This window comes from Micropterus dolomieu, linkage group LG03 (genome assembly GCF_021292245.1).
Source record: "Micropterus dolomieu isolate WLL.071019.BEF.003 ecotype Adirondacks linkage group LG03, ASM2129224v1, whole genome shotgun sequence".
In the NCBI taxonomy this organism is placed as follows: domain Eukaryota; kingdom Metazoa; phylum Chordata; class Actinopteri; order Centrarchiformes; family Centrarchidae; genus Micropterus; species Micropterus dolomieu.
In genome coordinates, this window is record NC_060152.1 from 11,029,882 (window position 1) to 11,054,709 (window position 24,828).

General features: G+C 40.2%; 2 protein-coding genes across 9 annotated transcripts in view; both read left to right on the plus strand.

Annotated features, from left to right (window-relative positions):
* Nucleotides 1-6,221, plus strand: part of inpp5b (inositol polyphosphate-5-phosphatase B) — a 22,833-nt gene extending 16,612 nt beyond the window's left edge. The window contains exons 12-23 of one of the 3 annotated variants that reach the window (XM_046045545.1): nt 868-1,055; nt 1,266-1,377; nt 1,479-1,588; nt 2,097-2,232; nt 2,504-2,614; nt 2,858-3,023; nt 3,347-3,666; nt 3,773-3,880; nt 4,358-4,442; nt 5,019-5,146; nt 5,264-5,375; nt 5,812-6,221. In XM_046045545.1, coding sequence (XP_045901501.1) covers nt 868-1,055; nt 1,266-1,377; nt 1,479-1,588; nt 2,097-2,232; nt 2,504-2,614; nt 2,858-3,023; nt 3,347-3,666; nt 3,773-3,880; nt 4,358-4,442; nt 5,019-5,146; nt 5,264-5,375; nt 5,812-5,921 — 1,686 coding nt within the window. In that variant the 3' untranslated portion in view covers nt 5,922-6,221. The remainder of the gene's footprint in view (nt 1-867; nt 1,056-1,265; nt 1,378-1,478; nt 1,589-2,096; nt 2,233-2,503; nt 2,615-2,857; nt 3,024-3,346; nt 3,667-3,772; nt 3,881-4,357; nt 4,443-5,018; nt 5,147-5,263; nt 5,376-5,811) is intronic. The other 2 variants (XM_046045546.1, XM_046045547.1) reach the window with 2 other exon arrangements.
* A 298-nt stretch (nt 6,222-6,519) lies between these two features.
* Nucleotides 6,520-24,819, plus strand: mtf1 (metal-regulatory transcription factor 1). 6 transcript variants are annotated; one of them, XM_046044368.1, is made up of 12 exons: nt 7,039-7,126; nt 8,277-8,798; nt 13,867-14,105; nt 16,061-16,192; nt 16,648-16,721; nt 17,807-17,940; nt 18,451-18,528; nt 18,739-18,841; nt 18,931-19,598; nt 20,005-20,074; nt 21,213-21,466; nt 21,617-24,819. In XM_046044368.1, exons 2-12 carry the CDS (start codon nt 8,331-8,333, stop codon nt 21,695-21,697), a joined length of 2,301 nt encoding a protein of 766 aa, XP_045900324.1. In that variant the 5' UTR covers nt 7,039-7,126; nt 8,277-8,330; the 3' UTR covers nt 21,698-24,819. The 6 variants fall into 6 exon arrangements, with proteins under 6 accessions (XP_045900320.1, XP_045900323.1, XP_045900324.1 ...); XM_046044369.1 differs by having other exon boundaries at nt 21,540-21,673; XM_046044364.1 differs by lacking the exon at nt 7,039-7,126 and adding an exon at nt 6,520-6,574 and having other exon boundaries at nt 21,213-24,819.
* Nucleotides 24,820-24,828: the final 9 nt, after the last annotated feature.

The following is a 24,828-nucleotide window of genomic DNA, read 5'->3' on the forward strand; positions in this document are numbered from 1 at the left end:
AGTACCATCCCAAGAACACCATCCCTACTGTGAAGCATGGGGGTGGTAGCATCATGCTTTGGGGGTGTTTTTCTGCACATGGGACAGGGCGACTGCACTGTATTAAGGAGAGGATGACCGGGGCCATGTATTGCGAGATTTTGGGGAACAACCTCCTTCCCTCAGTTAGAGCATTGAAGATGGGTCGAGGCTGGGTCTTCCAACATGACAATGACCCGAAGCACACAGCCAGGATAACCAAGGAGTGGCTCTGTAAGAAGCATATCAAGGTTCTGGCTTGGCCTAGCCAGTCTCCAGACCTAAACCCAATAGAGAATCTTTGGAGGGAGCTCAAACTCCGTGTTTCTCAGCGACAGCCCAGAAACCTGACTGATCTAGAGAAGATCTGTGTGGAGGAGTGGGCCAAAATCCCTCCTGCAGTGTGTGCAAACCTGGTGAAAAACTACAGGAAACGTTTGACCTCTGTAATTGCAAACAAAGGCTACTGTACCAAACAGTGATTTTCTCAGGTGTTCAAATACTTATTTGCAGCTGTATCATACAAATAAATAGTTAAAAAATCATACATTGTGATTTCTGGATTTTCTTTTTTTTTTTTTTTTAGATTATGTCTCTCACAGTGGACATGCACCTACGATGACAATTTCAGACCCCTCCATGATTTCTAAGTGGGATAACTTGCAAAATAGTAGGGTGTTCAAATACTTATTTTCCTCACTGTGTATGTGTGTATATATGTGTGTGTGTATATGTGTATATATATATATATGTGTGTGTGTGTGTGTGTGTGTTATCTAAAACATGTTTTTCTGTTTTTTGCAAAACCTTTTGGTTCTCTCTCTCTTTCAATTGCTCACTGATTTGCAGGGAAACAAGGGTGCTGTGGCAATCCGGTTTCGCTTCCACAACTCTGATATCTGCGTGGTCAACTCTCACCTAGCTGCCCACATTGAAGAATATGAGAGACGTAATCAAGACTACAAGGACATTTGCAGTCGTCTCCAGTTTCGCCAACTTGACTCTACCCAGCCTCCACTCACTATCATGAAGCACGAGTATGAAACCAATTAAATATTAGAGTTACATTGTCATCATATTGGCATGTGGCGTTTTTTGCTTTAAATCCAGATATGTTCTGATTTATGTTATCTTGTAGTAGCTGAATAAGATATTGCAAATTCTTATCCTGTATGCAACTGTGACAATATTTGATCCACATTTATCTCCATGTGTCTTCCTCCATTTCTCTGTGCTTCCTTCACCAGTGTAATTTTATGGATTGGGGACCTAAACTACAGGATCACTGACCTTGAAGTTGACAATGTGAAGGAGCTAATCAGCAAGAAGGACTTTGAAACGCTGCACAATTATGATCAGGTAATATCAGTGATGGTCTCTTCTTTCTGCTGTTGAAATAGTCCTTACTCAACATTCGTGTTTAAAAGTGGTGATACTTACCGGGTGCATATGGTCCTTAGCTCAAGAGGCAGATCGATGAGGAGGCTGTGTTTGTTGGCTTTGTGGAGGGAGAGATTGATTTCCAGCCCACATACAAATATGACACTGGCTCTGACAAGTGGGATACAAGGTAATATATGAAGGCTTGACTGCAAATAGCAGGATGGAATATTTTTATTAAGGAGCTCGTTCTTCAGTGATAGCGTTGTTGTTTATAGTTAAAGTAAGGATAATTGCAGAAAGAAATGTGAAGTAATCCAACTAATGAAACTACACATGCTATTATGCTGCTGTTGTATTTTTTGCAACACACGCACACATTCAACTTATCCCAGAACAGACACTACATTCCAGCTACCCCATTGTTTGTTTTCTAGTCTACAAACAAAATTAATTAATGCCATTAGTTAATGCCATTTTAGAAAGAGCTGCTCAGTTTTAATGGAGTATTCTGCTCTTTCAAGCATGCTAGAGAATTTCCCAATGGAAAAAATAATTAACTTTGATAAAGTATGTACAAAAATACTGTAATACAGATGTAATTTTTGTCTTATGCATTTTAATACTTTGTATAGGACAAGGACAAGGTATACTAAACATACTTCAGAATGAACATCTGTTCTTTCTTCTGCATTTAGTGAAAAATGCCGTGTGCCTGCGTGGTGTGACCGTATCCTATGGAGAGGGAAGAACATCAAGCAGCAGCATTATCAGAGTCACATGGCTCTGAAGACCAGTGACCACAAACCAGTCAGTTCCCTGCTTGTCACTGGGGTAAAGTATTCAGCCCTCTAACTAATTTCATCTTGAATTTCTTTCATTTAGTTTCTTGTTGTTTGGGGGGAAAAAAGCCACAGTGGTCCTCCTTTTGAAGTTCCTTTCTTTTGAAAAATAGTGGAGGGGAGAAGAGAGAAGTCAATGAAAAGTGCACTGAGATTGGACTTTATCTGCTCACTTCACTCCAACAGGCTCCTATCACATATGTATTGCAGTATTATGTAAGGGAAATATAACACCGATGTCTATGCTGCATTGTCTCCTACAGATCAAGAGAGTAAATACTGAGGCCTATAAGAAGACCTTTGAAGAGATAGTACGCAACATAGACAAAATGGAGAATGAGTGTATTCCATCTGTAACCTTGGCCAAGAGAGAGGTAAAGTTTCCCATCATAATCAGTTCTATTACAGTGTAATGGGAGCTGTAATGCTTCTCTGATACACATTGTACAATAAATTAAGTTCCTTTTAATAAATTCAGTAAGTTAACCACCACTAATGAAGCAGTGTATTGATCTCGGGCTGTGAGCCTAATGCACACATTTAAAGGATACATTTACATGAAATAGAGTAGAGTCTTTCCATCTTGCTTCATGAAGCCTTCCCTCTTGTTCTTTTAGTTCCACTTTCAGGATGTGAAATTCATGCAGCACCAGGCGGAGACATTGAGCATCATCAATGACGGGCAGGTCCCGTGTCAGTTTGAGTTTATCCAGAAGCCGAATGAGCCCACGTACTGCAAGCCCTGGCTCACAGCCAACCCCCCCAAAGGCTTTATCGCTCAGGGTGAGTAGCACATACAGTCTCATAGAGTTTCATCCAGGAGTAACATCATTGTCCTGCCTTTAGATTTTAGAAATTGTAAAAGTACACCATGAGCTTTGAGGCCAGATGTCTTTGATTTTGACTCACAATGGCAGGCTTTCTGTTGTACAAGATGAAAATAGATCAGGGGTGTCTTGGTGCTTTGCAAATCCTCATACGCTATTACCTAAATAAGTGACCTTAGCGCAACATAACTCATACCACAACTGATGCAGCAGGCATCAGTTCCTGAATTATGACAGTTCAGCCCCTTACTTTGTATGTGCGTCTCTCTCAACATCTAGGTGCTTCTGTGGACATTGATCTTGAGGTTTTTGTAAACCGCTCAACGGCGCCTGAACTTAACTCGGGCAAGGAGCAGATTGAAGACATCCTGGTGCTCCACCTGGAGCGTGGCAAGGACTACTTCATTTCTGTGACAGGAAACTACCTCCCCAGCTGCTACGGCACCTCCATCCATTCATTGTGTCAGCTGAGGGAGCCCATTAGGGACATGCCCCAAGGGACCCTACGTGAATTGGTTAGTGATCCCATGTGCAGATCGGGGACAGTGTCCTTGAAATACCTCTTCTCCAGTCAGGGTTGTCTCACAGGCCACAGCATGGTAGTTTGTTTATTTTTAATTTATATAGCTTTGCAGATTTGAAGATAAACGCAGAGTCCATTTTGACTGAACTGCTTCTCTTTGCTCTGGTTGTTCTCAACATCAGGCGGAGAAGTCTGGAGATGAGAATGCAGCAAAGAGTGAAAAGCCCCTAGACATTCCTAAAGAACTGTGGATGATGGTGGATCACTTGTTCCGCAATGCAATCAAACAGGTCAGAAGATGTGTTGCTGAAGCTTCTATGTTAGTGGTCAAAAAACACTACTCCTTTTTAGGTATTTTCACATTTGCAGGTTTGTATAATTAAAGTGAATTATGTAACTCTTGGCCTCCTTCCAACCTTTTTGTCTTCTTATAAATTGAAGTTTCTGCATGCACATGAGAATTAAGCACAATAATAAAGTCAATATTTTAAAGACTAGGCTACAAAGACACTGGTATGACTGTAGTTTTGCCTGCCAGCCAAGAAGCTTTGTAGAGTCTCTGCATTCATTTGGTGAAGGGAATTCTTTACTGTTAAAAGCCTTGATTCAGGCAGTTTAAACACAGCATCTCGCTTTTAATTTTAATTAAGTCAAAGTCCATTGTAGCTCCACCATGCCTCAAACCGTCTTCAGCCCAAGTGAATTTTGCTCCTTGCCTTGCTTTTTAAGGACACAAATATTTAATATTTAATGTCCTCTATTTACAGGAAGACATATTTCAGCAACCTGGGCTTCGGAGTGAATTTGCAGAAATAAGGGATTGCCTTGACACTGGCATGCCGGATTCTCTTCGTATCCTTCAAAACAGTTGCCATCATAGCCATAGTGTTCATCTTTATAGAAGTTATGCAGTGAAGTACATAGATATTAAATGTTGTGTTGACATTGTGCCCTAGTACACTTGGTTTCAAATGAAACAGTGATGGAGGTCACATATCTGACTTTCAACTTGAAGGCTTCTTTTAGTCTTCGCATCCATATTGGATGAACACTCTAGGAATCATTGCCCCTTGAGTGCCCAATCAGCTCTTTTTATATGTAACGTATACATAACCCCTATCATTTTTGAACACGGCATGTGGATGTGGATATAAACACTGTCAAATGAAAATGGAAGTCAGCACTTAGCCCTTATAGTCACTGATTAATTTCAGATAATTTCATAATATGCTGAAATACTGAGGCAATGTAAAACAACTGTCACTTTCCCAATACTGCACTGTATTTCAGGCTAATCTAATAGTATGGTTAACTTGAATGAACCCTTGGATTGCAATCGTGTATTTGATTCTCATTTTGCACCTACTACATTTCAATACATGCATCTCTGAACAAGAGTGATGTCCTTGACTCTGTATTGACCTGCAGCTGGTAGTAACCACTCAGTAGCAGAAGCCTTACTTCTGTTTCTAGATGCCCTCCCAGAGCCTGTGGTTCCCTTCTCCTTTTACCAGCAGTGCCTAGAAAGCTGCTCCAACGCCAGTCAGTGTGAGAAAGTGAGTGAGACCGGCTGCAGTTAATCACTGATCACTAACAATCTATTCCAAGATGTGTTCAAATCATAAAAAGTTAATCTCTGGCTTTTTTGATACAAAAATGTATTTCTTCTGCAGGTTATTTCCATGCTACCTCAGTGCCATCAAAATGTGTTCAACTATTTAGCTGCTTTTCTCCGAGAGCTGTTGAAGAATTCTGCTAGCAATCGATTAGATGTCAACATTTTGGGTAAGAAAAGAGAGCAGGTTGCACAGTCTTTCATTTGTGAATGTGTCATTATTAGCTATTGATTAGTCAGCATGTTGGGTAAATGAAGAGAAACTAATGAATAAAGCAAAATGGAAAGTGAAAGTCCTGTTTGTTCTGTTTATAACTCAAGGACTATTTCAACTTACTTTCTGTTCAATACTCTGTGCAAAACAGGCAGTTTCTGTAAAAGATAATGTGTGCTCACCCAACCTACCCTGTATAAATAAAGGCAAAGGGCATTGTACTACCATCTAAATATGATAATTATTTAAAATCCTTCTATTTCCTTAAATTTCTTCTCATGTTCTCTGTCACATTCGTCTAACCTCTGCTAATTAAGATAGTACATTACAACTAAGAAAAGGAACATGCTATTTATTATTCAATATGAACAATTTATTTTCCTTCTTCATAGCAACTATTTTTGCCTCCTTGCTCCTGAAGTCACCCATGAAGCAGGATCTTGCAGAAAAGAGGAAGACTCAAGAGTTTTTTCATCACTTCCTGACCCAAGGGTCCTCCTAGATGGAGGACTTGTCCCTCTTGTCCTTCATGCTGAAGCTGAACACTAAACACTGTACAGTCCAGTATTTGTAATAAACTGTAATTATTTCTTATATTCTTAGATGGCTCTTTGTATAGATATAGTATAATTACTGAAAATGACATCTCTTATCTGATTTTTGATCTGTTGATGCACAGAGTTTATTGTATATCATTGAGCCTCTGTAGAGACCTAACACTTTTTAATGTATATTTTATTTAAAAATGATTTGTATTTTAATGTCTCTGATCTCAACAGTATATTGTTTTTATATATAAAGGTTAGAAACAAGCTGTGTGTGACTGATTTTTAATTCAAATTTTATTCTCCGTCCATGTTGCCTGTAATACATCAACACTAAATTAATGTGTTTGGTTTCTTCATAATGAGGGAGAGAATATCCTTCCTCCTGCATTCAGCCTATCTAAACACATTTGACACATAAAAACGTGAAAAAGTTACATCTTTAGAAAGAATAAAGTTTGATATTTTAATTTAGCATTAGGAATGATGTTTAATTTCCCATAATTCATCACGAATGGTTGTGAGTCTGTGACGTATGGTATCCTAGGGAGGGGATAGAAAGAAAGTGCTAAACATCCAAAGCATAGGGTTAAGGCTTAAATTTTACCAGGTAAATATATTTTAATGTCATTTCCTTTTAGTCGATGAACTTACGCGTTTACATGGCAGGTTATGACTTGGTAACATGAAAGTTGTTATCCTTGCAGTGAAGATAGGTAATATCGACACTAAACTGGCTAACGTTACTAGCTCGTTCTGTAGCTTAGCTATGAGCTAGATTGTTGCTAGTTAGCAGAGCTATGCATGTGTAGAGAAATAAGTGATATGTGACTTAGCCAGCGTATAGCTAGCTAACTAACGTTCATTTAGCTGCTTGCTGGTGCCCGCAAGCTAAATACAGAAATGTTGAACGTTAGCGTTAGGTTGACTGCAATCAAAGCCACATAACTATACTTAAAACGCGATTAATGATAGAGTATTATTTAAAATACACAAACTACTGTTTGATTTCTGTTTGTAGTAACGTTATTCCGATAGCGACAGATCTGAGGCTAATAACGATGTGACCAATATGTATTATTTGGAATAACGTCATATCGACCAGGGGTTTGTTATCTAGCCTGCTAACTGTGTAGGGCTAACTACCTCAGTCTCGTGACAGGTAGGTTAGGGTAAAGTTAACATTACTGCATTGTCAGTCAAACGGGGTACACTTGGTATTTGTGTTTATAAAGCCAGTCTGTTTGTAATTAAACTGCGTAAACGTTAGCCAGCCGTCTCGTCTATAGAACAGTTAACTGGCATTGTCCTGTGAGTTTGACATCTTTCATACGTTAACTTAACGTTACTCATAACGTTTTACGAAAGCTAGCTAGGTGAGTTATACCGTCTCTGGTTATAATCGATTGAAAATCATCAGTCATGGCCGTTAAATAAGCTTGAGTCTGGCCGCTGATGTCTCGTGACTTATGTCATTGAAATCAGAAAGTTCTAGATCTCGGCGTGGTATCGTTAGTTTCCCCTAAACAGGGCTAATGTGTCATTAACTGTGGGTTTAACTAGAAAACTCAATATTTTAATACTTGCACTTTTTTACTTTCTTTTGATTGACACACGGAAGTCTGCTTTAGCAGTAGTATAACGTATTCACATTGGCATTTAGCATAGTCAAAGCCCCTCTCTAGAGATAGCACTCATACTTGAGGCTTGGTCCAGCCAGTTGTTGGTAGTTGTTACTGGATGTCAGAACAGGCCTCTAAGATGCAGTGCATTCTAGAAGCATATTCAGTGTTAGGATAATAAACTTAAACCGTTTCTATAATGTCTCTTTATTTTGAATGGAGGATCACACGTGTGGTCCACTGCTATGTTAGATCTGAGTCCAAACCTTTCACATCTTTAGGGAAAGGCTTGCTTACAAGAGTCAAACTAAACATGGAGACACAGCATTCAGTTTTTATACCTCACAGGTCTGGAACAATCTCCCAGAAGACGTGAGGTCCACATTTCTGTTAGGCAGTGACTTTTATTAAATTAAATGTAATGTTCATATCTTGCACTGTAATTTTCATTCTCATGTTTGTTTTATTCAATTTGGCCTTATTTCCATCTTCTATTTTATTTTAGTCTTTAAACCCTGTTATGTGTCTTTTCATAACACTTTTGTTTATCTTATGTCTTGATAATATTTTGTCTGTAAAGCTGTTTGAATTGCCATGTTGTTGAAAGGTGCAATACAAATAAAGTTGCCTTGCATAAATTAACATTGCTAGAAGTAAGGACAAAATTAATTTTACTCATTTATTTTTCAGGCTGTAACGTTCAGGTGCAGTCCTCCTTGCCAAGGAAGGAGAGGCACCAGGACCATGAGTGAGAATGGCCCTCATACAGAGGCGACTATGTATTTTGAGGTCCAGGTGGATCACCTGGGGCGGGACGACGAAGAAGAAGAAGACAAGATCCACTTCGACAAAGACAATGACCTGATTCCTGAGCCTTCATCGTCCTCTGGTCGGGTGTACGACCGCACAACAGTGCTCATTGAGCGGGACCCCATCCGGCTAGATGAGGAGGGCGAAGAGGAGGGTCACTGTGGAGGGGACGAAGATGGGGTCACCTTCCTGACTGAAGGGGAAGGTGATGGAGATGAGGAGGAGGGGTCTCTGGCCTTTATGACAGACCCTGATGGCATGTCACAGGGTTATGTGCACCACACCATTTCTCCAGACCAGATCCAGTTCACAATAAATCCAGGCTCCACCCCCATGCCACGCAACATAGAGGGGGCGACCCTCACCCTGCACTCTGAGTGCCCAGAGACCAAGCAGAGAGAGGTAAGCCTAAATAACTGCAGTTACCTTTTACTTTGAATGCGTATGATGAACACATGTGCACAGTGATTTCAATAAGCAGCTTCTTTTTGTGTCAATAGATCAATTTGTGTTGTATCATTTTCACAACAGTTACAACACAGATGAGGGTAGAAGTCAGCAGAATCTGGTATTGCTGAAATGCTTGGTTTTGTTTGGTCATTTTTGAAGTATTGCTTGGTTTTGTTTGGTTATTGTTGATGTACTTGCTTGGTTTGGTTTGTGGAAGCCTTTCAGTCCTTTCAGCTGAATGCGAATCAGAGCAGCAGATGGTTTAAGGATTTTGCTACCTCAATGCACCAAAGAGTTCAGCTCATGTCTGTTGGTGATGTTACTCTGCTTCCACAGCATTTCCACTCAGTGCTAGACCTTGGCATGTCATTCAACATCGTCTATCAGCCCAACCCTAACAGACAATATACATTAATACTGAATCACTTATAAATAAATCACATGCTCCAGAGCCCTCTGGTCCTGGGCCGTCCACGTACCATGCCAGTTCATGATGTTTCCAGTCAGGATGTGTCTCTGTAAAAACTGACAAGAACTGGGCGTGGGAATTTGGCGTTTTTGGGCTTTCTTCACCAATGTGGAGATGTAAGATGACCATGTCAGCTTCTCTGTGATGCTGATTCCCAGGAACCTGAAACTGTTGACCTACTCCACCTCAGCTCCACTGATGTAGACAGGAGTGTGTCTTTATCTCTTTCTTCTTAAAATCAACGATCAGCTCCTTAGTTTCACTGACGTTGAGCAGTAGGTTGTTCTCTGAGCACCACTCTACAAGATTATGAATTTCCTCCGTGTCCTCGTTGTTTGAAATCCGGCCGATGATGGTGGTGTCATCTGCAAACTTCACAATAGAGTTCTCTCGATGTCGGGGGATGCAGTCGTTGGTGTACAGCGTGAACAGGAGGGGACTGAGCACACAGACCTGAGGGGCTCCGGTGTTGGAGGAGGTGTGTCTGCCAATCCGAACTGACTGGGGTGTGTTTGTGAGGAAGTCCAATATCCAGCTGCAGAGTGTTGTATTTAAACCCAGAGTGCTGAGTTTACCAATCAGTTTCATGGGGGAGATGGTGTTGAATACTGAGCTGAAATCCACAAACAGCATTCTGATGTAGGTGTTGTTTTTCTCAAGGTGTGTGAGGGCTGAGTGGCGGGCAGTGGAGATGGCATCCTCTGTGGATCTGTTGGTTCTGAAAGCAAACTGGTGAGAGTCCAGGCTAGCTGGGATGGTGTTCTTTATGTGCTGAAGAACCAGTTTCTCAAAGCACTTCATCAGAATGGGGGTGAGTGCCACAGGGTGGTAGTTGTTTAGACTAGACGCTGCAGACTTTTTAGGTACAGGAATGATGGTGGCTGTCTTGAAGCAGGTGGATATAACACACCTAATATTATAATGAACACAAGCCCCACTGGGGAGCACTTTTCTCCTCTGCTGTTTTTATGTGAAATGTTGGTTTAATCAATGGAGTTGAAACAATGTATTGTGGAAGGACCGATCAGTTTGTTAGTGTCAACTGAGTTTGTAAACACTGAGAAAGTTTTTATGCTATGAAAGTTATCTTAATTGTAGACCCCACTATTCTAATCAGTAGCAACAACAAGAAATAACTAAGGAGGAGAAGGAGAATGTTATGTTAAGTTATGTTATATCCTAACAGCTGTGCACACACCACGAAATGGAAGAATCGTCTAACAAAATGAAGCTCCATCTTACTATTTTTTAATAGTATTTTGATTTTGCACATAAAACTGTACTGCCTTTCTATTGCGCCTTTACATAAAATCCCGGAGTGTGTAGTAAAATGTGGCGCTCATGTGCTGCTGGTAATATGAGCTGTGATGTGGTACAAAATTATGCTGTATAGATTTAATTTAGTGTGTACTACATAAGAACAGTTTTAGCCACCCTGCCTTTGAAAGCAAGAGGAGAGAAGAGCGGACCCAGGAGGGGCTATTTCCTGGGAACAACAAACAGAAAATTCTAGCCTCCTTTTCAGCAGATGTCAGGAAAAAACCTAATAATGAGCAATGTCAAGCAAACACTGTATATACTAATAATACTCTTAATTTGTAATGGAGTGGTCTTTCACACTGTATGTGGGAGACCAAAGCATACAATGCTCTCTCACAGTGATCGAACTGGTGGTGGAGAGAAGAGTCACGATGGTGTGGGAGATGAATACAGTACTGAACTACAAGCTTTAGCAGGCTTCCCACGGTGGCTTTGCATGGATGTTTGTTTAACAAACGATCTCTCCCACATCCTTAAAATCAAAATGAATGGCCTTAGACTACCCATCACTCAGATTAGTGTTTGTTAGTAAGACTGAAAAGAAATGTAATCGGCTTTATATCACGTTCACTGCATATGTAGAAGCTAAGCAGGTTTTGTCCTTTTCATTGTATGATTAAAAATTTAACTACGTGTGTTGACATATGTGCTCTGAAGTGAAGCATTGAGCCTTCTAAGTTGCATGAGCAGTTTAGGGTTTTAACTGATGATTCAGTTATTTTCCAAACTGACAAAAACATCTCTTAAAGCTGGGGTCAGCAACATTGGAGAACTAGCAAGAGACAGCTAGATTTTAAAAGTATCCAACTGAAAAAATCCCACCCCTCTCCTAGACCGATATCGATTTTGATATTTAAGGAAATAATGGCCAATATTGTTTTTTTTTTTTTTTTCTTTTCAGAAACGCATAAGTGTAGTCAAGAGACTTAACATGAGTTCTTTTTTTTCCTTTTTTTTGTAATAGTACTTTATAGTACAAAAGTACAGCTGATTGCTGTGTTTTGTGGTGGAAAAATATATTTAAATGATTATAGTGTGATTTTTTTATTTCAAGGATCTGTACCTAACCTATGTATTCTTTAGTTTGTAGAATGTGTCTCTGCAGTACAACAGTATTTAATTTAAAACGGTATTTTGACACACATTTTGCCTTTAACAAGTGTTGCACCTCCTGCGATTTAAAAATTGCAGTAGGTCATATTTGATTAATTGTTCAGCCCTACATGCAGCTGTTAATAAACTATTCAAAACTTTGTTATGACATTAGGCCGCTCATAAAAATGTAATTTCAGTTGTCTTCCCTTAATGTAAATTGTGCTGCCATTTCGGCCACAACTCTTGCCAAACAAATATCCTATTCTTAGACGTTACAATAAAAAAATGTCACATGCTAATCTACCTCATCTAATACGACCAGGGGTAAACATGCAGTATTTTAGTCTCATATTTTATTTTATTTTTTTACCCCTAAGAGGATCAATACAGTAAGTTAGAGGAACTACAGTGGGGAGAACAAGTATTTGATACACTGCTGATTTTGCAGGTTTTCCTACTTACAAAGCGTGTAGAGGTCTGTCATTTTTATCATAGGTACACTCATAGGTACAAATCCAAAAAATCACATTGTATGATTTTTAAATAATTAATTTGCATTTTAATGCATAACATAAGTATTTGATACATTAGAAAAGCAGAACTTAATATTTGGTACAGAAATCTTTGTTTGCAATTACAGGGATCATACGTTTCCTGTAGTTCTTGACCAGGTTTGCACACACTGCAGCAGGGATTTTGGCCCACTCCTCCATACAGACCTTCTCCAGATCCTTCAGGTTTCGGGGCTGTCAAAGATTTTCTATTGGGTTCAGATGTGGAGACTGGCTAGGCCACTCAAGGACCTTGAGATGCTTCTTATGGAGCCACTCCTTAGTTGCCCTGGCTGTATGTTTCGGGTCGTTGTCATGCTGGAAGACCCAGCCACAACCCATCTTCAATGCTCTTACTGAGGGAAGGAGGTTGTTGGCCAAGATCTCGCGATACATGGCCCCATCCATCCTCCCTTCAATACGGTGCAGTCGTCCTTTTGCAGAAAAGCATCCCCAAAGAATATGTTTCCACCTCCGTGCTTCACAGTTGGGATGGTGTTACTGGGGGTTGTACCCATCCTCCTCCTACCTCCAAACACGGCGAGTGGAGTTTAGACCATAAAGCTCTATTTTTGTCTCATCAGACCACATGACCTTCTCCCATTCCTCCTCTGGGTCATCCAGATGGTCATTGGCAAACTTCAGACAGGCCTGGACAATCGCTGGCTTGATCAGGGGGACCTTGCGTGCGCTGCAGGATTTTAATCCATGACGGCGTAGTGTGTTACTAATGGTTTTCTTTGAGACTGTGGTCCCAGCTTCCTTCAGGTCATTGTCCAGGTCCTGCTGTGTAGTTCTGGGCTGATCCCTCATTTTCCTCATGATCATTGATGCCCCACGAAGTGAGATCTTGCATGGAGCCCCAGACCGAGGGAGATTGACCGTCATCTTGAACTTCTTCCATTTTCTAATAATTGTGCCAACAGTTGTTGCCTTCTCACCAAGCTGCTTGCCTATTGTCCTGTAGCCCATCCCAGTCTTGTGCAGGTCTACAATTTTATCCCTGATGTCCTTACACAGCTCTCTGGTCTTGGCCATTGTGGAGAGGTTAGAGTCTGTTTGAGTGTGTGGACAGTTGTATTTTATACAGGTAACGAGTTCAAACAGGTGCAGTTAATACAGGTAATGAGTGGAGAACAGGAGGGCTTCTTAAAGAAGAACTAACAGGTCTGTGAGAGTCGGAATTCTTACTTGTTGGTAGGTGATCAAGTACTTATGTCATGCAATAAAATGCAAATTAATTATTTAAAAATCATACAATGTGATTTTCTGGATTTTGGTTTTAGATTCCATCTCTCACAGTTGTAGTCATCATCGCTGTCCTTTGTGCTCACCTGCTTCATGTGCTGACGGGTGGCTGAGTCATTGAGTCCAGTCTGAAAGGTCACACTGACTTAAACTGCCACTTTATTGTATGGAAAGGCTGGTTACTACTGATATTAATTACTTTCTCACTGGCTTTGAAATAGTTTAGACTATTTAAATGATTTTAAAAGAGGCATTGCTATCTTTTTCCTTAGCTTCAAGACAGTTGAATTTAATAATTTTAGCCACTAATTTCCCCCTCCTCTTCATCATTTATCAGGTGAAGCGCTACCAGTGCATGTTTGAAGGCTGCACAAGGACATACAGCACGGCGGGAAACCTTCGGACACACCAGAAGACTCACCGGGGCGAGTACACATTTGTGTGCAATCAACAGGGCTGTGGAAAGGCTTTCCTCACTTCTTACAGCCTCAAGATTCATGTCCGTGTGCACACCAAGGAGAAACCATTTGAGTGTGATGTGCAAGGCTGCGAGAAGGCCTTTAACACATTATACAGGTAAGCCTTCACACACCTTTGTTGTGTTGTGTGTATTTCGCCTCACAGTGCTGTAAGGATCATAATCACCACGGTAGTTTTGTTATCACCCCTGTGTCTAGTTTGTCAGCCTTCAGGTCACCTAAAGGGAGAGTCACAGGCCAAAAAAGGTTGGGATACTCTAGTATAAGTAATAAAGATTGGATCGTGTCATGATATAAATTAATTTGTCAATTATTAGGCAGGCCCTGCCATAAAGTGGGAGGCCCAGCTAGTGTTGTCACAATACAGAAATGTCTAACTTTCATAAAAATAATATAATATGGAGATGGGCACAAAATAATGAATTCAGTATAATTCAAATGTATAATTTTCCAAGATTTATATAGGTGTGCTGGCAGTTAATTTTCTTCTAACTAGGGATGGAAAGGTTGCTGGGATAATGATAAAACACAGTAAAATTTGTATTTTTATTGTTTGTATTACCGTTACAAATTTTAATTATCATTAAAAAAGGGTCAGTAAAAAGATGGCGGAGGTTGTGACAGCACTCTGGAGTTGGAGGTCTGTAGTGGTCGTATTTTGTTTTTTGTAAAAACGGCACATGTTGTTCTGCTGCTGTATGCATCATGTGTATCTATCCGCCTATTGCACATGATAACATGTTGCCTAGTTAAGTTACCCACCAAACTTGCTTTGTTCATTTAATATCTGGCAGTCGTCGATTGGTTATAAAAGTGTTCCAACAGGAGAAAAGCTTTGAAGTCTTATAAAGACTCCTCTGTATTTATGTCAGTTGTTGGGCTCATTGCAATTACTTTCACTGTCTTCTTAAGACTCATTTTTTATTTATGCAAATTGTGTATGGGGTCACTTTTTTTACTTTATAAGCATTATTTAACAATCCCGTGACAATACTGATAACCGTGATCATTTTGGTCACTGTAATCACGATATGCAATTTTGAAACTATTACATCTCTACTAAAAACCAGTATTTGAAGTATTTTCCTTGCAGCCTACAAATTCTGTTAAAGGGTTAAGGGCATTTATTTGATCAGAGGTGCCAAAACAGATAATCAGTCCAGAACTTTTTTAAAAACAAAATAAACAGTCCATAAATGACACAATACCAAGCCCAAAAGCAGAACATTGTCATCTCAGGTGGCTGTGTCCTGTGTGTTCGCCCTCAATAATTCCTAGCTTTTTTTCTAATTACCCATTCTCCCTAAATGAAAATACCCCGTTCAAATCAACTTCCTCACACACACAACCCGGGAACATAGCAACGGTAACAAAGGGTGGCCTAAATCCTACAGTTTTCATCTTATGTTGCTATTTTCTGCCCCTTTTTGGGGTTTTTGAGTTTGATCATTTAAGATAAAAATTTGGTAAATCTGCTGTCTGAGATTGATAGTGCAGATGAGTATCTGTACCATTTAAAATTTTCTAAATCCACACTTACAACACTAGGGCCCAATTACAGTTTTAGACTATTTTGACCAATGCCAGACACGATCTTCAGTCGTAGCAACTTCACCATTAGATTTTGCTGTATTTTGCTGTGACTTTAAGTAGTCCACATCTGAGCCCTCTGGTCTGTATTGGTTCGGTTGCTATGACAACATGTCTGGGGCTTGGTGGATCTGTGCCACTGCCATCAACTGCCTGTCAGAGGCTGTTATTCAGGGCAGCTAACTGATGCCACACACGGGTGGGTACTCTTTCTTCTCCCAACCTTCCATGCCACCCAGAGTCTCTTATACGACCAATAGTGTTGCAATAGTGTGTGTACTTGGTTCAGTCGTGTCTGACTAAATTCTGTTGTCATCTGAATGTGGACTCAACTGTCTTTTCCATGTGCATTTAAGGCATTCTTAAAATGAGGAACAGAAGGCAGCACATGATGTTTCATGCCACTTTGCTTTGTTTGTTTCCCACTGTGGTTTAATGAAACACACTCGATTGTCTCTGCAGACTGAAAGCACACCAGAGACTCCACACAGGCAAGACATTCAACTGTGAATCCGAGGGATGCACGAAGTACTTTACCACACTCAGCGACCTAAGGAAGCACATTCGCACACACACTGGGGAAAAGCCATTCCGGTGAGCATTATTATAAGCACACCAGGTTCACTCCACCCCTAGTAGAAGATGAAGGAACTGTGATACTACTGGATACTCACAGCTAGTTCATTTTGTCTGTTTTTAATGTTGTCTGTGATTTTTCTGCAAGGTATTTTTAAAATCTGTAGGACTTTGGGATTTGTTTAAACATAAAGGGTGTTGGAAATAAAATGTATTGTTACTACTACTACTATTACACAAACTCAATTTTTAGGACTGTGTTGTATTGGGAACTGCATTTTGGTTAGACAGAGACCCAAAATAATGGTGAGATACACTATTTCGTACATTAGTTTCCCATCTGCTGTACAGATATAGGGGGTGATATGTAAATGATGAGTCATGGGTACTCGCTGTTCTTGAAAATTCATCACTGTCTATTTGCATCGTGTCTCAAGCATTTTTTGCATTTTTTTTCCTGTCTTTGCCTTCAGGTGTGACCATGATGGCTGTGGCAAAGCCTTTGCTGCAAGTCATCACCTAAAAACACATGTACGGACACACACAGGTACATATTACTGGTTTGTTTTATGTAACCCTGATTTCTCTTGGGAAGCTTGAACAAGGCCATTTTTCAGCTATGCCTGATTTGCATTTACATTGTTACCAGTGCCTCCCACACACTGAGTAAATTTGAATAATTTTCCTGCAGCCAAAAACATTTTTGTTGTCTTTACTATGCCTTCCTTTCAAAAGTCTGGGAAGAAATATAGTTAAAAGAGCAATAGCCAAAAAGGATGTGCTTAGAAGCTAAGTTTATAAAAAAAAAAATAATAGTACTTAGACATAATATTTGACAAAGTTTTGTTTGGAAGTGTTAATTTATTTGATGTTTCATTAGTTTTGTGCAGATGGCACTTGTAACAGAGATGCAATGTGTGTGGTTTCGGATTGTGGGAGAGCCCTTATGTGTGTGTTCTAGTTGATCTTGGATTATTTCATTTTATTGTCATTATTATTATTTATGTATTTAATGCCTGTAAATTTCCATGTTTTGTGTCAGAAACAAGATGCATCATCTTGTTTTCAAGGGGGTTTATACTTAATAAATAAAAAATTCAATTGGAAATTCCCCCAATTGCGTCATATGCTTGTTCAGGGAGGTCCTCCCAAAGTGCCAGCTACTGAACAGATAGCTAGGTACCCACTCCTGTCCAGCTGGTTTCTAATATGTGGTTCCCTATATATAGTTTTTTATGTGGGTGATTCTCCCAAACTGTAGATTGAAAGAATGTTTTAGAGCATCAGACCAACCTATCGATCTCCTAAACGTCCTGTTCCAGTCTAGGAGAATTGACCTTTGTTTTTAATCTAATAGAACCACCTGTTGGATGAAAAGATAGAGAAATATTAGATTCAGTGCTCAAACTGCTTTCCAGTGTTTCCAGTTGTGTGCATGCTATAAAGCAATGAAATGTAAGTTTAACATTGAGCAATCAATATGTTGTGGAGTATTTAATTACAGTTAATGGGCGTTGTCTGACTGACATTGTCGATAGTTTTGTGTTTTTTATTGTGACGTAAATTAAGATTATGCTGTAAAAATGAGCTCTTCCCATTCTGCGTTATTCCCTCTCTGTGTTCGTTCTGTAGGGGAGAAGCCATTCAACTGTCCCAGTGATGGCTGTGAGAAGACTTTTAGCAGCCAGTACAGTCTGAAGAGTCACATCCGGGGCCACGACAAAGGACAGCCCTTCAGCGTCACCCTCACCCATCCGCTCTCCGAAGTGAGTCACAGAACAGCAACTTCTCAGTGTAGGAGACTTTGTCTGTTGTTGTCGGCACAGTTGCCATGCTCTCCATGCACAGCCTATGTAACATGTGCCTGTTGATGTTGGGGGCATTTCTTGAAGTTATATTTCTTGATGGGAGGCATTCTAAAGAGCATGTTAGGCAAAAACAAAAGTTGCATACCCGCAAAATGCGAACATTTGCAGCTTGAGGGGTTCACACTACACTGCATTAAACACAAGTAGCTGTAGATTAAACTAATTGTATGAATACACATTTTTACTTCTTCTAAAAAGGAATAGTTGGAAAAGTAATGATCCCATTACCTGCTAGTTTACCTTTTGTGGTAAACTGTTCCTTCACATAAAGCCTGGATTTGTACATTAACATACAGTAGGCGTCGCATTCATTTCCAATTTAGTTCCTGTATCTTGTTTGCATGACTCAGCACTTGATCCCATAGCAGTGTCAAGTTTAATTAGGTCCCATTCATCTCTTAATTACAGGATGCAAATCACTCGCTGTGCCTCAGTGATTTGAGCCTCATCTCTACAGATTCAGAGCTTCGAGAGAACATGCATAACGTAAGTCTGGCCTTGCTTTAGCTTTGCCAAACAGACATTGGATTGAAGATGTTGAGGAGTTGTCAAGATATACAGTAAATATGTCAATTAACAGGCAGCTATTTGGACACCTCAATTTTCACTGTAATAAGAATTTGGAAGTAAAATGTTCCTGGCTGTTGTAGTTGAAAAGTCACAAAATGGTTTTATTAAGATTTGATTTTATTACAGGCTCAAAATTTGGACCTCAGCAACGTGACCCCTGTGAAAATCTTTGAGCTTATGTTCCAGAGTCCTGAAAATAGTGTCAGCCAAGATGATGCCCATCCCAACGGTCAGTACATATCAAAATCTGTCAGGTTGCATTGTATTGAATGTTCTTGTTCACTGATGGAGTGCGTTTTTTTTTTTTTCCTTCCTCAGAGAGCCTTGCTGAACCCTTCAGCCTAGAGACCTCTGCCCACCCAGTAGTGACTGATGGCTCGTCTCTCATCTCATTCTCTCTCAATCCTACCTCCTCTTCTTCCTGTTGCCACACAACTGCAGTCATGGAGGCTCCTTCCCAGCTCAGTCAGACCTCTCCCTCTCTGGCCTCCACCCCTGCCTCTGCAACCACTACTATCAGCTCCACACAGCCTACTCCTTTCACGCAACTAGCCGGGCCTCAGCAGATCTCTGATGTTCCTGCCCAGGCTTCTGTCCAAGCTCCAAGCAACGTCACCCCCCAGCACTACGTGGCACTGCCACCCACATTCCTGCAGCCTGATAGTGCCACACAGACCACTCCTCTACCACCACCCATCACCGCTCCTCCTCCAGTGGCTCCAGAACAGACCACCACAGCTCCAGGCCCTGCTGCTGTGTCTGTTGTTGCGGCTTCCACAACAGACGCTTTGGCAGCTGTGGCTCAACCTGTGCCTTTGGCTAACAACCCTGTCCCTAACTCTGGCACTGGTTTGCCTGCCACTCCTGCCACCATCACCATAGCTCCCACCCAGAACCTGTTGCAGCCCAGCTTGGTCATGTCTGACCAAAACCTCCAGTGGATCCTCAGCAGTGCTGCCAATAGCCAGCAGAACCCAGAGCAAGCAGTGAGTAATGCTCACACACAGCTTTTGCACAGACTTGATCGGTATTATCCACTGCGCCATTGGGTGGCAATGGCCTAGTGGAAAAGTCATATGCCTTTGGTGTGGGAGACATGGGTTTGATTCCCACTGCGTGCAACCTCTGACACATGTAGCAATTGTAAGTCACTTAAGTAATTCTGCAAAAACATAAATTTAACAAATTAATATGTAAAGCAAAACAGTGGGGATAGGTATGGTTTTTCTTTTTTTATATTCTCATTGGTATTACTTTTAATACAACACACATACATCAACCACAACCCCTTAGTACAGTTAGAAATATGGTGCAAATCAACCTCATAAGACTCTAGCGTGTCTCCAGCTTTTTATATCCTGCTTGAACTGTGGTGTTTGTTTGTTTTTACAGCCACATCAAGGAGCTCCAAAAGTGGAAAAGGTTTTCTTCACTACAGCCATACCAGTGGGAGGAAATGCTGGTAAGTCAATGAATAGTGATTCGATGTTGTGGACTTTAGCCAAAGGGCTTTAATAAAAACATAAATTTGTTTTGACATCCACCGCAGTACTTAGCTTTAAGGATTAATTAAATGGTAGATTGGTGTCAGAGTTCCACTAACTCTCTCAATGGTTTCATTACACAAATGCAGTTCCAAGATGCTTAATTAATGCACAGTGCTAGAACAGTTAAATCAGCATCCCTTTAAAATGTTTGATAAAACATTTGAACAGTAAACAGCACAGGAGCAATAACTTTCAAACATTCAGGATGAGAAGAGAACAGGTATTGTTGCACAGATATCAAGATGAAGATGATTTTGACCAGTCTTAAATATATATTATATATTTAGCTGACGCTTTTATCCAAAGCGACTTACAATTACTATTCATGTCAGAGGTCGCACGCCTCTGGAACAACTAGGGGTTTAGTGTCTTGCTCAGGGACACAACGGTGGATGGGTCACAGTGGGAATCGAACCCAGGTCTCTCACATCAAAGGCATCTGTCTTATCCATTGCTCCATCACCACCCCACTCTTAACACTCAAGTACTGCAGGTTCGTCCACAGTGTTTAGATAGTGATGAAAAAAGTAATGTCAAGTGATATTGAATAGATTTTTCTTCCAGTTAGTCATTTAGTTTGTAAAATGTACGAAGAGAGTGAAAAAGGGCAAGAGTTGTCTTTCAATGTCCAAATCTAAAACAAATATTTATTTTGATGATATAAAGCTTTGGAAAAGGTGCAAATCCTCACAGTTGAGAAGCTGAAATAAGAGAATTTTTGGCATGGTTTGATCAATTATATATTATCCTTATTATCCTCTTCAAAAGAGTAGTGCCAAAGTATTTCTGATTGCAGTTTTACTCAAAAAGTTAACTCTTATTAAGGAGCAAGTGATCACTTGCTTGAAGTCATCAATTGAGTACCAGTGGCATTAACTCTTGTCCTCTTCTCAATTAACTAATGAGTACCAACTTCTAAGAAATTAGTCATTACTCACCTCTTAAATATTTTCACTTTTGATATGCTTTGCAAGATATTTGATTTCAATCAACTTAGCCACTTTGTTTTGTCCTTTTTGTTTTCAGTGAACTTTACATTCTTTGTGTTTTCAGGCAGCTCAGTCCAACAGATCGGCCTCAGCCTGCCAGTCATCATCATCAAACAGGAGGAATCCTGCCAGTGCCAGTGTGCTTGCAGGGACTCTGCTAAAGATAAGAGTTCAAAGAGTGCCTCCTCCATTGTTTCAGCCCCAGCACCGCCTCAACCATCAGAGCCGCCTCCTCCCCCACCGCTACAACCCCCAGAGCCTCTTCACCATCCAGCCACCTCATCTTCCTCGTGCTGCCTTCCCGAGTCTTCCTCCAAGGTGGGTGGTGAGGTGAGGTTGGAGGCCCCCACTTCTTCTTCCTCCGGCTCACCTCAAACTTTCTCCACTATAGTGAGCAGCACTGCCACCAGCCCTCCCTCATCTGACGGGTTAGCTAACATGGATGTCTCGGACTTCCTCTCCCTGCAGAGCCCTGAGACTGCTGCCAACATTGAGGCTCTGCTGCTGGTCGCTGAAGACTTCAACATGGCCACTGATGGCAATACTTAGAGCTGACTTCTGAGTCTGCCACCATGTGTTGGTTGCACCCACTCAGCCATAGGCATCAATTCCACAGGCATCATTTCCACCCACATCGCGAGTTATTCTCCACAGTGACACCTCTTCTTTCTCTCTATATAGTGTGTGCATCGAACCCCCTGTACCTGCAGTGCGTTATGTTCTGTATGGCATTGCGCAACGTATATACATGAACTATGAATAATTTTTCTGTTGAGACTTTAGAAACAAGATTAGTTTGCTTTGGAGATTTAGCAACTTTAATGCAGGGAAAAGGCAGCAAATCCTTTGTTATAAACATAATCAAATGTACATGATATCCCTCAATATCAACTCGAATTGGTTGAATGAAACAAATGAGTGTTGTCCATGCACTGATGAGTTCCATTTTCCTGGCTTGAAGATCACACCAGAGCAGGAAACCAAAACTTGTCTGTATATCTTTGTACTGTACTACAGGTCCGAACAAATCCTTAAAGCTGGTATGCAACTGACCAGAATGCACTGTATATTAGAGGAATTTACTATAATTTTATCAAGCATTGCTCCCGGTAGGAATTTGAGGGTTGGCCACATAGCCCCTCATTGCTGTCATACAGTATGACATGATTTCCTCAGTACTTTTGTTTCCTAGGAAGACTAGTATAGTCCAGAAAATGTGATTATTCTTTTCTACTTCTTTTGACAGTTATTTACTAATTGAGAAAAAGAACCTGTGACCAGATCTGCCTGAAATTAAGTCAATACATCAATAAGTTGCCTATAACTTAACTAATTTAAATTGTACATGTTAATTTATTTAAATGCTTGATTCTTTCATTATACTGGTAATATTTTCAAGATAGAAGAGAAATATATTAATTTATTCCAATCACTTGTTGTATTTTTAAGTTGAGCTGTTTTTATGTTACTGAATTTTTTTTTTAAGAACGTAATGGCTATTGTTTAAAGCAAGTTTGAGAAAGAGACACCAATAGTTATAGACTGCACAGAAGCAAATTTTCCTCTAGGATCTGCTTGCCACAATGAAAAAGTAAGGAACTACTGTCAACATCCCATATTTCATAGGGTTGTGACCCTCTCAGGGATGCATCAAGTCAACTGGTTCTGGATACTGGGTTCTGGTTCCCGTAATGTGTTACTCGGACAGTTTTTTTTTTACCAGATGCCCCACACTTGCAGTAGCCCTACATTTCGCTGCACTCTTCCCTGTTAATTGCACACTAAGTTGTAAAGTGAGTAATCTGACAGCTAATGTTAGCTGAGGTGCAGCACCACTACAGATTTTTGTATACAACTGCTGTAAAGTAGCATTTAAAAGACTGTGTCCTGGTGACAGTGTAAATACAGTACACTTTAGTGTAAACATCTTTGAGAAACGTGTAGATTATTCTAGAATTTGTATTTTTGTATAGACTTTTGAATTACTAACTCTCAGAGTTTGGAGCGAAAGTATACCCTCTATCCTTGCATTCTTCCCCCAGTCACATTTATGCAGAAGTTTTTTTTTGCTGTGTTTAGTTGAATAATTATACTAGCAGCTGGGCTTTTGTACAGTCCCCATAATAATATATGTACTTCATAGCCACCTGCTCAGAGTATGATCCAACAGTATTGTTTCACATGGGACACAATGCAATGATTATAGAACGAAGGCATATGCCCTGTATCTTAAGAGTGTAGAGCCACATGGCCTTACAACAGAACTGTTTTGAGCCTCCTTACCTTGACAGTCTCTGCTTCAGACTTGCCATTGACATGCCAATCCTCTTCATTGAGTCTCAGGCAATCACAGCAGTGGATTGCAATACAGCAAAAGCCTTGAGACAAAGCTTATGGTTTTCCTAGAGTCTATCGTTTTCCAGTAGAAAGTCATTAATGCAGCATTGCTAAAAATATAATCTGCCACATAACAGATGCAGGTGATGTGATTCTGCATTTTAGGTCCAGGCTGTAGGATCTAACCAAACTGACATGCATGTCGCATAAATTGTGTCTTGATTTTATATTTTGTTTCCTTCTGCCATAATTTGAGTGGAGCTTTCCTTCAAAGGCGGTTAAGATGTTGTGAAAGGCTCCAGTTACACATTTTGTGCTCAACCATTCCATATATGCAGTATTAGGTAAGAGAGTCTGTTTGGCTCCATTGGATTACAAAATGTTAACTTACCATTTCCCTGTTAAGGCACTCTGAAATTACTGCCAGGAGTCAAGCTCATACATCAATATATATTCTCATACATGCATACTGTCATTAAACAACTATGCAAATTGAAGTGTGGCATTTAAATAGTGATTCCAAGACAAGATTTGTTCCTCCCTCCATGAAAGGATATTCTGCTACAACCTTATGTGCTGAACTCCAGAGTCAAAAGCTGCCTTTTCAATCCATATGTTACGCATGTTTCCTGAACTCCAGCATAGAGCATTTTGTTTTTCCACATTTGGAGTGGTGTGAATCTGGACTTTGCAGCGTGCCCATCCAAGTACTGTTCCCATGAATGTTGACCACATCCTTTACATGCGTTTAAAACCAACTGGATTTATTTCGAGTACTGAAAGAATGACTGATTCTGTTTTAAGAATTATTTTTGGTCAAATGTATGGATTGTTTCCTCTTAATGCATAAACATGTTTCATTGGGGCTTGCTTTGTAATCATCTCAGCCTTTCACATTTATATTTGACATGTGGATAATCTGGCTCATCTTCACCAATGAAAGTCAAACTTAAAGCTGCTGCCGTTTGTTTTAATCAGCAAGCAGAGTGAATGATGGTGACATTGTTTTGGAAGCACATGGTTTGATCAAATGTATAGCCAGTGTGTTTTTTGGAAACTGAGTATTTCTGCCAGCACCAACATTTTCCCCTCCCCCAATGGGCAGCAATATTTAAAAAAAAAAAAAGGGGGGGGGCGAGCAACATGGTGATATGCTTCCAAAGGAATGTCTGGACACCCAAAGAGTGAGGAATTGTTAAGGATTTGTATTTTTTTAAAGAGATTGTATAATGTGAAAATGTTTGCTTATGCTTGGTTTTGTATAAAGTATTATAAATAACTTTCTGAATTGAGAGCAATATAATACTAATAAAACCTTATCCTTGTCACTGAAATGTTTGCTT